Source organism: Vitis riparia, unplaced genomic scaffold, assembly GCF_004353265.1.
Source record: "Vitis riparia cultivar Riparia Gloire de Montpellier isolate 1030 unplaced genomic scaffold, EGFV_Vit.rip_1.0 scaffold714_pilon_pilon, whole genome shotgun sequence".
NCBI lineage: Eukaryota > Viridiplantae > Streptophyta > Magnoliopsida > Vitales > Vitaceae > Vitis > Vitis riparia.
Genome location: NW_023269745.1, coordinates 122,671 through 134,559, shown reverse-complemented (window position 1 = coordinate 134,559; position 11,889 = coordinate 122,671). Strand labels below are relative to the sequence as shown.

General features: G+C 35.6%; 2 protein-coding genes and 1 long non-coding RNA gene across 3 annotated transcripts; all 3 read left to right on the top strand.

Moving 5' to 3' along the window:
- The first annotated feature begins 809 nt into the window (after nucleotides 1–809).
- Nucleotides 810–3,653, top strand: LOC117910325 (O-glucosyltransferase rumi homolog). Its single transcript, XM_034824412.1, has 6 exons — nucleotides 810–1,049; nucleotides 1,730–2,301; nucleotides 2,430–2,622; nucleotides 2,727–2,791; nucleotides 2,860–3,070; nucleotides 3,168–3,653. Exons 1-6 carry the CDS (start codon nucleotides 876–878, stop codon nucleotides 3,522–3,524), a joined length of 1,572 nt encoding a protein of 523 aa, XP_034680303.1. The 5' UTR covers nucleotides 810–875; the 3' UTR covers nucleotides 3,525–3,653.
- A 1,831-nt stretch (nucleotides 3,654–5,484) lies between these two features.
- LOC117910332 (receptor-like protein EIX2) lies at nucleotides 5,485–7,904 on the top strand. Its single transcript, XM_034824417.1, has 2 exons — nucleotides 5,485–7,213; nucleotides 7,315–7,904. Exons 1-2 carry the CDS (start codon nucleotides 5,485–5,487, stop codon nucleotides 7,902–7,904), a joined length of 2,319 nt encoding a protein of 772 aa, XP_034680308.1.
- A 97-nt stretch (nucleotides 7,905–8,001) lies between these two features.
- LOC117910340 lies at nucleotides 8,002–8,798 on the top strand. The gene is made up of 3 exons (XR_004650648.1): nucleotides 8,002–8,120; nucleotides 8,299–8,383; nucleotides 8,571–8,798. It is a non-coding gene; the product is annotated as an uncharacterized LOC117910340 (long non-coding RNA).
- Nucleotides 8,799–11,889: the final 3,091 nt, after the last annotated feature.

Sequence of the window (11,889 nt, the reverse complement as noted above, 5' to 3'; positions counted from 1 at the left end):
TTCATTCTTAAAAATAAAAAATAGAGTTTTTTAAAATTTTTAGTGTTTTAATTTATTTTCTAAGAACTGTTTTAAAAAATAATTATACAAATATATGAAATAATTAAAAATAAAACATTATTTTAAAAACACATTTTAAAATATTAAAAATAGGTTATAAACTTTTCATGTTCTCAAATAAATTTTTTTTTTACAAAACATAAAAGAAAAAAGTTCTCAAAAATTATTTTTTATAATTATTTTTTAAAACAATGATCAAACATGATATTAAACTCCACTTTCAATTTATTCTATTTTTATTTTCATAATTTTATTGTTTGGCTAATGAGAAAGGTACTTTTCATTCATGTTAAAATTATCTTTTATAAAGATGATTTCGGTACATACTAATAAATTATATTCATACTAAAATTTTATTTAAAAATTATTTTATTTTAAATATAAAAATCAAAATATTTATAAAGTAATATTACTTTTTAAATGTCATATTATTTAAATGAAAAAAAGGCCGTAACTGTGGACTATCAAAAGATGAGAAACAGTGGAAACACTCGATCTAGTTGTCATGCGACAACTCCTCATGTCCCCTCCACCTTCACTTAAAACAAAGGGAAAAAAGGAACCGCACCTTCACGAGATTCCACCTTTGCTCTCTCTCTCCCTCCCTTCACTCTCCTCTCTGACTCTCACCTCCGTATCAGTTATCACTCTCTTTTCGTCACTTTTCTGATCGCCTTTTTCCACCTTCTCCGCCGATCTTATTCCTAAGCTTTCCGTAATTAAGAAGCCTAAACTCCTAAACTCCACCAGTACTACCGTTGCTGCATGCTGCAGTTGAGAGAGACGGTACGGTGGTTGCGGAGGCCAGAACGAGTATGCTGAAATGTCAGAGGTATTTTCTGCACGGATCCGGCTACTTTCGGCATTTCTCCGACACCATATGGCGGCCATTTATGAAAGCTCCTGCAAGATCCTCTGCTATCCTCTTTTTTTTCCTCTTCCTCTTAATTGGCGCGTTTCTCTCCACGCGCCTCCTCGACTCCGCCACGGTGAGTGCTACTATCATCACTCAATTCCAAATTGTAGTCCACTGGAGTGAAACGACGGTGGAAGGTCGGCGTTTGACATGGTAAACGACGTCGTTTTAGCGTAGGCTGTTGATGCGGAAATTGTAGGTCCAAAGTCGTAGCACATAAGGCATGAGTGTCGGTTACCCGTGTTTTTCTTTTTCCTTTTTTGTAATTACTTGAACACGTGGCGGTAGGTGAGACATTGCATGTCCATCCTTGGCTTTTGGTGGTGTCGTATACTCGTGGGAAATTTAGACTTTTCCCACCACCTTTTTCAATTGATTATTATTAAATTTATGTAAATATTTTTCTTTGATGAATCAATACTTTAATATAAATCTAAATTTATTTCACTGATTAAATAATTTATAAATATATAAATTTCTTATTTATTATTTTTCAGATTTTTTATATTCAAATTAAATATGAAAAAAATTATTTTTTTAGTTAAAATATTTAGTGAGTATACAATAATTCAAACACATAATTTAAAGAAATAGAAACTGAAAATCATTTAAGATAAAATAATATATAACATTTTAATTATTTTTTATTAAATGCAGTAAATTTGATTTTTTACCAATCCATGAATTGGCGTTTGTACCGTTATGGTATTCACCGTTACTGACACGTCACTTCGCGGTTTATATTACTTGCAGTCCCTTCCTACCACGTCAAAGCCCATCCTACCGACCGGGACAGCTCAAAAGCCCTTGAAAATCCCGAAAAAGCCCCCAGTGAAAATTGAATATCCTTTAAACTGCTCGGCCGGTAATCTCACACGGACCTGCCCGCGAAACTACCCCACAGCCGTTTCCCCAGAAGATCCTGACCGTCCATCACCGCCAGAATGTCCACACTACTTCCGTTGGATTTACGGGGATCTACGGCCATGGATGAAGAGCGGGATCACAAGGGAGATGGTGGAGAGGGCCAAAAGGACTGCTACTTTCAAATTGGTGATTTTGAATGGAAGGGCTTACGTGGAGAAATATCAGAGGGCGTTTCAGACGAGAGATGTCTTCACGCTGTGGGGGATCCTACAGTTGTTAAGGAGGTACCCTGGGAAAGTGCCTGATTTGGAGTTGATGTTTGATTGCGTTGACTGGCCGGTCATTCAATCGAAGGAGTATCGTGGGCCCAACGCCACCGCTCCACCGCCGTTGTTTCGGTATTGTGGGGATGACGCCACGTTGGATATCGTCTTTCCTGATTGGTCATTCTGGGGCTGGTAAGGGTTTTAATTTTTAATATTTTTTTCCACAATTCAAGGATGTAGGTATTGATTGGGTACTCAGGAAAATTTCTTTTAGCTACATGGTTCAGTACTTATAGATACACTCATGAATTGGATTATAGGCCAGAAATCAATATAAAGCCATGGGAATCATTGTTGAAGGACCTAAAAGAAGGCAACAAGAGGAGCAGGTGGATGGAAAGGGAACCCTATGCTTACTGGAAGGGAAATCCAGCTGTTGCTGCAACCAGGCTAGACCTCCTCAAATGTAATGTTTCAGATAAACAGGACTGGAATGCCCGAGTTTATACGCAGGTAGCCACTTATGTTTATCGTTAGTTTCACCTTTGATAAAGACTGCATCACCAACTAGACTGCATAAAAGCAAAAATCAGTTTTCGGTTTTGCATCTTATGTAGGATTGGATTCGAGAATCACAAGAAGGTTACAAACAATCGGATTTAGCAAGCCAATGCATTCATAGGTAAAACATCTTTCTTTCTTCATTAATCTTATTTTATAGTTTTAACACATGTTCCACTGTTTGTATAGGTATAAAATTTATATTGAAGGATCTGCATGGTCTGTAAGCCAAAAGTACATTCTTGCCTGCGATTCTGTTACCTTACTAGTAAAGCCTCATTACTACGATTTCTTCACGAGGAGTTTGATGCCGGTGCACCACTATTGGCCCATAAGAGAGGATGACAAGTGCAGATCAATTAAGTTTGCTGTTGACTGGGGCAACCGCCATAAGCAGAAGGTATGCAGAAGCTTCAATCATTGTATGAAATAATCTAGGGTATAACACTTTTCATCCACTGATATCTTACATTAATTTTGTTATTGATTTATAATAGGCACAGTCCATTGGGAAGGCAGCCAGTGATTTCATCCAAGAGGACTTGAAGATGGACAACGTGTATGACTACATGTTTCATCTTTTAAATGAATATGCCAAGCTGTTGAAGTTCAAGCCCACTGTGCCTGAAAAAGGTGTGGAGTTATGTTCAGAGAGAATGGGTTGTGGTGCAGAAGGATTAAAGAAGAAGTTTATGATGGAATCCATGGTGAAGTATCCCATGGATGCAAGCCCATGCACCATGCCTCCCCCCTTCAGTCCTCTAGAGCTTCAAACTTTTCTCAACAGAAAAGTAAATTCAATAAAACAAGTGGAGGCCTGGGAGAAGAAATTTTGGGAGAATCAAAATACATAGACATTTTCTCTTAATTTTTCTCATAATCACGATCAACATATATAATGTTTATGATATATATGAGACAAATGTATTTAGCCTCGATGGAATGATCCCCTGGTCAATACAACATTTTTATTTTGTTTTGTTTTTTTTTTTTAATTCACCATTTAGATCTGTTGTTGTTTCCCACGGCCATGGTTGGAGAAATCCGAAAGATGACTCTGCCCTTGTTCCACTGCCTACAGCTTGCATAGGAGAAATCTCAATGCATAAGAATAAGGCCTTGTTTGGCTGCTGGTCTTGGACGCCTATCCTCAATGGCTAGGGGATGCTGATCTTCTTCTCAATCCAACAATTGAAAAGCCAAGTTTTGAGAGTTTTGGAAGCGGGAAGACAAAAACTTAAAACTGTTTTTAATATGGTATTTATATGATACAAATACCTAATGAACTCAAACTAGAATTTCCAAATCAGTGAACTAAATGACTACTAAAAAATAATTTGCATGTGACAATATCGAAGAAAATCCTTAATTTATCTTTCAAATTTAAGTTAAATGATGGGTGCAAAATTAAGAATTAGCCATTAAGTCATCAGTCCTCAGAAATTTGTCTCCATGCGTATATTAGGAGCATCTTAAAAGAGATGGTTTTGGCCCTGAGATCGAGAAAGCTCTAGCTTTCTGATGGTTAATTTTGTTTGAGGTGCTCCAAAACCAATAATGAAAGCAAAAACCATCAAGGAAAATGGTTTTTAATTTATTATAAAACCTAGTAAAAAAATAATATATAATTAAATTAATTAGAGACATATTTTATAATTTATTCTTTATATAGAAGAGTTAGAATAAATGAAATAAATTTGAAATATCATACAAAAATAATTTATTGATCCTTAAATATCATTTTTTTTTTCTTTTACCTTTTTTTCTTGCAATCTTTGCTCCCTAATTTTTTCATGAATTTTTCTCTCAAACTTAACATAAAAGTAGATGTGTATCATGAACTTATAATGCATCCTTGCAAATTTATATTGCATAGTAGAGATAACAAGATTTTCTTTTGTTGCTGTGAATATATATATATATATAATATATATATATATAGCTAGGATGGATGGTGGTGCTTTATCCCCATCACCATTGAAGTATTTATACAAGTGGCCGGCACTTGGGAGGAGCACAAGCTTTTCAAAGCAAAGGAAATCTTTTTCAGATAATTAATAATCGAAGTAAAGAGAGATCTTGATCACAAGTCTTGAAAGCTTGTTTCCATGCGTTTACCCCTGGTCTAAGTCCACATGTTTGGACGGTGTCCAACTAAGACCACATGTTTGAATGGTGTTCAATTAATTGCTTTACTTTATTGTTTCCTTCGAGTGGCAGTCCATTTGGACAAATTCAAAGGAGCCTTACGTTTTTGTCTTACATTTTTGTCATGGAGGATGCAGAAAATGCATCAAAGTCATTGATATCGGAGGAAAATCATCTTCCGTGAAATAATAAAATATTGGTTAAAAGAAAAAACTGATCTTTGTGTTATCTGTGGAATTTTGACTGCACAAAACATGAGAGCCCTTGCAATGATTGTTATTTGTTGAAAGATGTTTCAAATTTCTACTTTGCATAAATATTTTTTTTGTAAAAAATATTTTTTATACCCATATCTCACTGTAATATTAGATTTTAATATAAAATAAATAAAAATGTTAACAATATATTTATTAATATTTTAGATTATGAAAAGAAAAAGTTATGAAATAAAGATGAACCGTAAATATCGTACCCAGTGCATAAAAAATGAGAGGATGTATGGGAGACACGTAGGGGAGAAATAAACTGCATTTGGTTTTGACATCCCTAATATTTTTTTGTAATACAGTGGAAGGAATCTAACTTTTGGATTGCTTTATATCCGCTGGCGCAGCAATGTACGTATTTCTTCTTTGAACTCTTCCTCTACTGGGTTGTTCAGAAGTCATGAGAAAAGCAATTCTAGGTGTTCTTTTGCTTTGGTTTCTGTGCTCAACAATTTTAAGGTCATGCAGGGCAAACAACTTGGTTTGTAATGAAAAGGAGAAACAAGCCCTTCTGAGCTTCAAACACGCTCTTCTTGACCCTGCAAACCAGCTGTCTTCTTGGTCTATTAAAGAAGACTGTTGTGGATGGCGAGGAGTCCACTGCAGCAATGTCACTGCTCGAGTTCTCAAGCTCGAACTTGCTGATATGAATTTGGGAGGTGAGATTAGTCCTGCTTTGCTCAAATTAGAATTTTTGGATCACTTAGACTTGAGCTCGAATGATTTTAAAGGTTCTCCAATTCCAAGTTTCCTGGGTTCCATGGGGAGTTTGAGATATCTTGACCTCTCCTATGCTGGATTTGGTGGACTAGTCCCTCATCAGCTTGGAAATCTCTCGACTCTTCGTCACCTGGATCTGGGAGGTTACAATAGGCTGTACGTTGAGAATCTTGGTTGGATTTCTCATCTTGTTTTTTTGAAGTACCTAGGCATGGATCGGGTCGACCTTCACAGGGAAGTCCATTGGCTTGAATCTGTGTCTATGTTCCCTTCTCTTTCAGAGCTGCACTTGTCCGATTGTGAACTTGATAGCAATATGACTTCATCTCTCGGGTATGACAATTTCACATCTCTCACAGTCCTCGATCTTTCTGAGAACAAAATCAATCAAGAAATGCCAAATTGGTTGTTTAATCTCAGTAGTCTTGCTTTTTTAATTCTATCAGAAAATCAATTCAAGGGGCAAATTCCAGAGTCCTTGGGCCACTTTAAATATCTAGAAGATCTTGATCTTTTTTCTAATTCCTTTCATGGCCCTATTCCTACATCCATAGGAAACTTATCCTCCTTAAGGGCATTAAATCTTTATGCTAATGGGTTAAATGGTTCTCTTCCTACGAGTATGGGGCGTCTTTCAAATTTGATGTCCTTGGCTCTGGGATATGACTCCTTGACCGGTGCTGTATCAGAAGCACATTTTACAACACTTTCAAAATTGAAGGTAGTACAGATATCAGAGACATCCTTCTTTTTCAATGTGAAATCCAACTGGACTCCTCCTTTTCAGCTTCAATTTCTGTTAATTTCTTCCTGCAAGATAGGTCCCAAGTTTCCGGCATGGCTACAGACCCAAAAGTCTCTTTCCTATCTAGACTTTTCTGGGTCAGGAATTGAGGACACAGCTCCGAACTGGTTCTGGAAATTCGCTTCATACATCGATCAGATCCATCTCTCTAATAACCGGATATCTGGGGACTTACCCCAAGTTGTACTAAACAATACTATCATCGATTTGAGTTCTAATTGCTTCTCAGGTCGGTTGCCACGTCTCTCTCCGAATGTTGTTGTGTTGAATATTGCTAACAATTCATTCTCGGGACAGATTTCCCCTTTCATGTGCCAAAAGATGAATGGAAGAAGTAAATTGGAGGTCCTTGACGTATCAATTAATGCTTTATCAGGGGAACTTTCTGATTGTTGGATGCATTGGCCGTCTCTTACTCATGTAAGCCTGGGAAGCAACAATCTATCTGGTAAAATCCCCAATTCCATGGGTTCTTTGGTTGGACTTAAAGCATTGAGCTTGCACAACAATTCCTTCTATGGAGATGTACCTTCATCACTAGAGAACTGCAAGGTTTTGGGGCTGATAAATCTAAGTGACAATAAATTTTCAGGATTATACCCAGGTGGATTGTTGAGAGGACAACTCTAATGGTTATCCATTTAAGATCCAATAAATTCAACGGCATTATTCCTCCACAAATATGCCAACTTTCTTCTCTTATAGTATTGGATTTCGCTGATAATAATCTATCAGGAGAGATACCGAAGTGCTTGAATAATTTCAGTGCTATGGCTGAAGGACCTATCCGGGGTCAGTATGATATTTGGTATGATGCTTTGGAAGCAGCCTACGATTATGAATCTTACATGGAAAGTCTTGTTTTAGATATAAAGGGGAGGGAATCAGAGTATAAAGAGATTCTTAAATATGTTAGGGCCATCGACCTTTCAAGTAACAATTTATCAGGATCAATCCCAGTTGAAATCTTTAGTCTCTCCGGATTGCAATTTCTAAACTTATCTTGCAATCATTTAAGGGGAATGATATCAGCGAAAATTGGAGGCATGGAATACTTAGAATCTTTGGATCTCTCTAGAAACCGTCTTTCAGGTGAAATTCCTCAAAGCATTGCCAATTTAACATTTCTTAGTCATCTGAACGTGTCGTACAACAATTTTTCTGGAAGAATTCCTTCAAGCACCCAGCTTCAAAGCTTGGATCCGCTTTCTTTCTTTGGCAATGCTGAACTGTGTGGAGCCCCTCTTACCAAAAACTGCACAAAAGATGAAGAGCTCAAGATACAACACCGATGAAGAAAGTGGAGAACATCCTGAAATCGCATGGTTTTACATTGGCATGGGAACGGGATTTGTTTGTGGGTTCTGGGGAGTTTGTGGAGCTCTCCATTTTCAAAAGAGCTTGGAGGCATGCTTATTTTCGGGTTCTTGATGACATGAAAGACAGGGTCTATGTGGTTATAGCATTAAGGTTGAAATGGTTGCAAAACAACCTGAGAAGATACTTTCTCGGTAAGGGAAAAAAACATATTTTCATTACCTCATGTAAAGTTTTGCATCAAATTCAATTTTTCTCTAAACACTCATTTGTTCTTGTTGATGCTGTAGGTTTCTGCCATTTATATCCCTGTTTCATCGTGTACTTAATTGAATGTATTTGTCTCAGATGACATGAATTTTGTTTTGACAGATTTACGATGTTTAAGGGGTCGCAGCGAAAGAGAGAAGGTAATGGATGGTGGTGGAACTTGAAGAAACCGGGGAAAACATTCCAGGTGGATGTCTTCTTAACCCTCTAACCCGATATTTTCTTATTGTACTAGTGTTCCGATGCCTCTAAAATGAAAGAAGAGGAGAAGATTGAAGAAGAGAAGTAACTTGTCATTTCAAAATTTGTATTATTCCATTGCCAAACTAAACCTTTCTATTAGTTCATTATAACCTGGTTTTAAATATTTGCAGGGAGCACCTGCATAACCTCATCAAGTTGACATGTTTCCACAACTTCAGTACTGAGACGCCTAAAGATTTTGTTCTCAAGTCTGCAGCATTTAGAATTGCTCTTCTAATTATCAACTTGGTGGTGTTGTTATGGATATTATACTTTATTCTATGTTATTTGCTGTTATGTACGTTATACTAGCTAAGTTACTTCTTGTTATATATCATCATAAGATGAGCATTCAGATATTTTCATAGATATCATTTGCAGGTATTTCAGCTAATAAAACAGCCACTTAGAAGTTTCCAAATCATAATGAATCAGTTTTTGCTAGAAATAGAGTAACAAAGAGCAAAATGAGGAAACTAAGATGGTGGTGCTTTTAGCTCCATCCCCATTGAAATGTTAATAGAATTGGGATTTGGGGGAAGCACAAGCTTAATTTTCAAAGCCAAGGAAATCTTTTTCAGATATTAAATTATTGAAGTAAAGAGAGATCTTCACAAGTCTTGATAGTTTGTTTCCTAGCGTTTACCCGATGGTCTAAGTCCACAAATTTGAATGGTACTCAAAGACTTTCGAGATCAGTTGATTGACTTTATTGTTCTCTTTGAGCGGCAGTCCAACATTTGGACAAATCCAAGGAGCCTTAAGTGCCTTTTTTTATTAATTTTTTTTTTAACATTTATGTCGTGGAGAACGCAGAAAATGCATCAAAGTCATTGATAATGAAAACCCAGCCATTGACCCAATGTCTTGCAACTTGGAGGCAAAACACTTAAAAAAGTACATATTGGATTAACAAAATATAGGAGGAAAATCATTTTCCATGAAATAGTATATATTGGTAAAAAGAAAAAACAGATTTTTTATGTTACCTGTGGGGTTTTGATTGCAGAAAACATGAGCTTGTAACCATAAGGAGCCCTTGAATTATATTCTATATATGCCTATGCTTCTTTTGGGGTCAGTTGATTAACTTTAGGTTAAATCTAGTTTTTGAAAATTTTGAGGGAAAATGTGAGGGAAAGAAAATAAAGAGGAAAAAATTATAATTCTATGCCCAAAAATATACCTTATCAAACCATAACTCTTAAGTAATCAATTATATGAACTCAACGGCCCCCCACTTGTTTTAAACATTGATTATATGACATTAAATTCTTGCATTTTGGAGCACAATTTCTCCCTTGGTAAAAGTCATATTTATGGAGGTCTTGGTAAGTTTGTCTCCATGTGTTTACCATGAACCATAAGTCCTTGTATTTGATAGTAGTGAAGACTTTGGGGTTAGTTGATTAACTTTATGCTAGGTTTGGTTTTTGGAAAATTTGAGAGGTAATGCATAGGAAATAAATATAAGGGGAAAAAATTGTCATTCTAAACCCAGAAATCTGCATTAGCAAACCCATAGCTTTCAAGTAATCAACTATATGAACTCAAAGGGCCCCTCCACTTGTTTTAAACATCAATTATATGGCATTAAATTCTTGCATTTTGGATTGCTTGGCATAAGTCATCTTTGTGGAGGTCTTAGGAAGTTTGTCTCCATGCGTTTATCGTGAACTATAAATCGTTGTATTTTATTATAGTAAAGACTTTTGGGATCAGTTGAATGACTTTAAGGTTAAGTTTGATTTTTGGAAAATTTGAGGGAGAATGGGAGGGAAATAAAATAGTGAGGGGAAATTGTCATTTTGCGTCATCTTTATGGAAGTCTTAGGAAGTTTGTCTTCATGTGTTTACCATGAACTACAAGTCCTTGTATTTGATAATTGTGAAGACTTTTGGATTAGTTGATTAACTTTAGGTTAGGTATGGTTTTTGGAAAACTTGAGAGGGCATTGGAAATAAATACAAAGAAAAAAAATTGTCATTCTAAACCTAGAAATTTGCATTAGAAAACCCATAGCTTTGAAGTAATCAACTATATGAACTTAAAGGCCCCTCCACTTGTTTTAAACATGTATTGTGTGGCATTAAAATATTATATTTTGGATCACAATTTCTTCCTTGGCATAAGTCATCTTTATGGAGGTCTTGGGCAGTTGGTCTCTATGCATTTACCATGAACTATAAGTCCTTGCATTTGATAATAGTGAAGACTTGGCGTTCAGTTGATTAACTTTAGGCTAAGTTTGGTTTTTGAAAAATTTGAGGGAGAATGGAAGGGAAAGAAATTAGTGAGGAAAAATTGTCATTTTACGTTAGCAAACCACAACTTTTAAGTAATCAATTATATGAACTCAAAAGGCCCCTCTACTTGTTTTAAACATTGATTGTATGTCATTAAATTCTTGCATTTTGGATCCCAGTTTCTCCCTTGGCATGAGTCATCTTTTTTGAGGTCTTGTAAAATTTGTCTTGATGCATTTACATGGACTATAAGTCCTTGTATTTGGATAATAGTGAAGATTTTGGGGGGCAATTGATTACCTTTAGGCTAAGTTTGGTTTTTGTAAAATTTAAGGGAGAATGTGAAGGAAAGAAAATAAAGAGGAAAATATAAGGAAAGAAAAAGTGAAAAAAAAAATTGAAACCAATTAATTATTTTAGAAAGTTAATTTCATTCATCTTCTCTATGGTTTTGGATGGAAACATCTAACCCTTATTGGTTTAAAATTTCATCAAATACCTCTTATATTTTTTTCATTTATTATTTTTATTCACCTCATCTTTTATTGAAAATAAGAGAAGTATTTGATAAAATTCAAACCAATGGGGTCAAATGATTTTCTTTTATTTTTTCATCGTAAAACTAAATACAAAAAATTAGTTTCCTTAATATTTTTGCTCCTATCAAGGAAGCACGAACAACCTTTAACAAGTGCCGATTTTTCCATTCAGCGACTCCATTTTGCTAGGGTGTATTGGAACAAGTAGTCTGATGAATGATGCCATGTTCTTCCAAATACTTTTGAAGATCAGAACTTTGATATTCTCCACCATTATCACTACGCAAATCCCGAACCTTTGCATTGTACTGAGTTTCAATCATTTTATGAAAATTTTGAAACAACAAGTTCACTTCATCTTTGGTCTTCATCAAGCATAACCATGTCATTCTGGTACAATCATCAATAAAAGTAACAAATCAACGTGAGCCACTCAAAGTTGGGACTTTGGATGGGCCCTAAACATTAGAATGTATAACCATAAAAGGAAGCGGACTTTTATTCAAAATTAACGGAAACGAAGCACGATGGTTTTTAGCCAATTCACAAATATCATAACGGAAACCAGAAATATCACTCTTTGCAAACAAACTAGGAAACAATTTTTTTAAATAACCAAAGGAAGCATGTCCCATACGTTGATGCCACAACCAAATTTCAGACT

Bases quoted from the DNA above. Each gene is read 5' to 3' on its own strand.
- LOC117910325 (XM_034824412.1), top strand. From the start codon at position 876: ATGCTGAAATGTCAGAGGTATTTTCTGCACGGATCCGGCTACTTTCGG. The intron at 2,302-2,429 runs GTAAGGGTTTTA...ATTGGATTATAG, and splicing joins GATTGGTCATTCTGGGGCTG to GCCAGAAATCAATATAAAGC. The intron at 2,623-2,726 runs GTAGCCACTTAT...CATCTTATGTAG, and splicing joins ATGCCCGAGTTTATACGCAG to GATTGGATTCGAGAATCACA.
- LOC117910332 (XM_034824417.1), top strand. From the start codon at position 5,485: ATGAGAAAAGCAATTCTAGGTGTTCTTTTGCTTTGGTTTCTGTGCTCA. The intron at 7,214-7,314 runs GTGGATTGTTGA...CTTCTCTTATAG, and splicing joins ATTTTCAGGATTATACCCAG to TATTGGATTTCGCTGATAAT.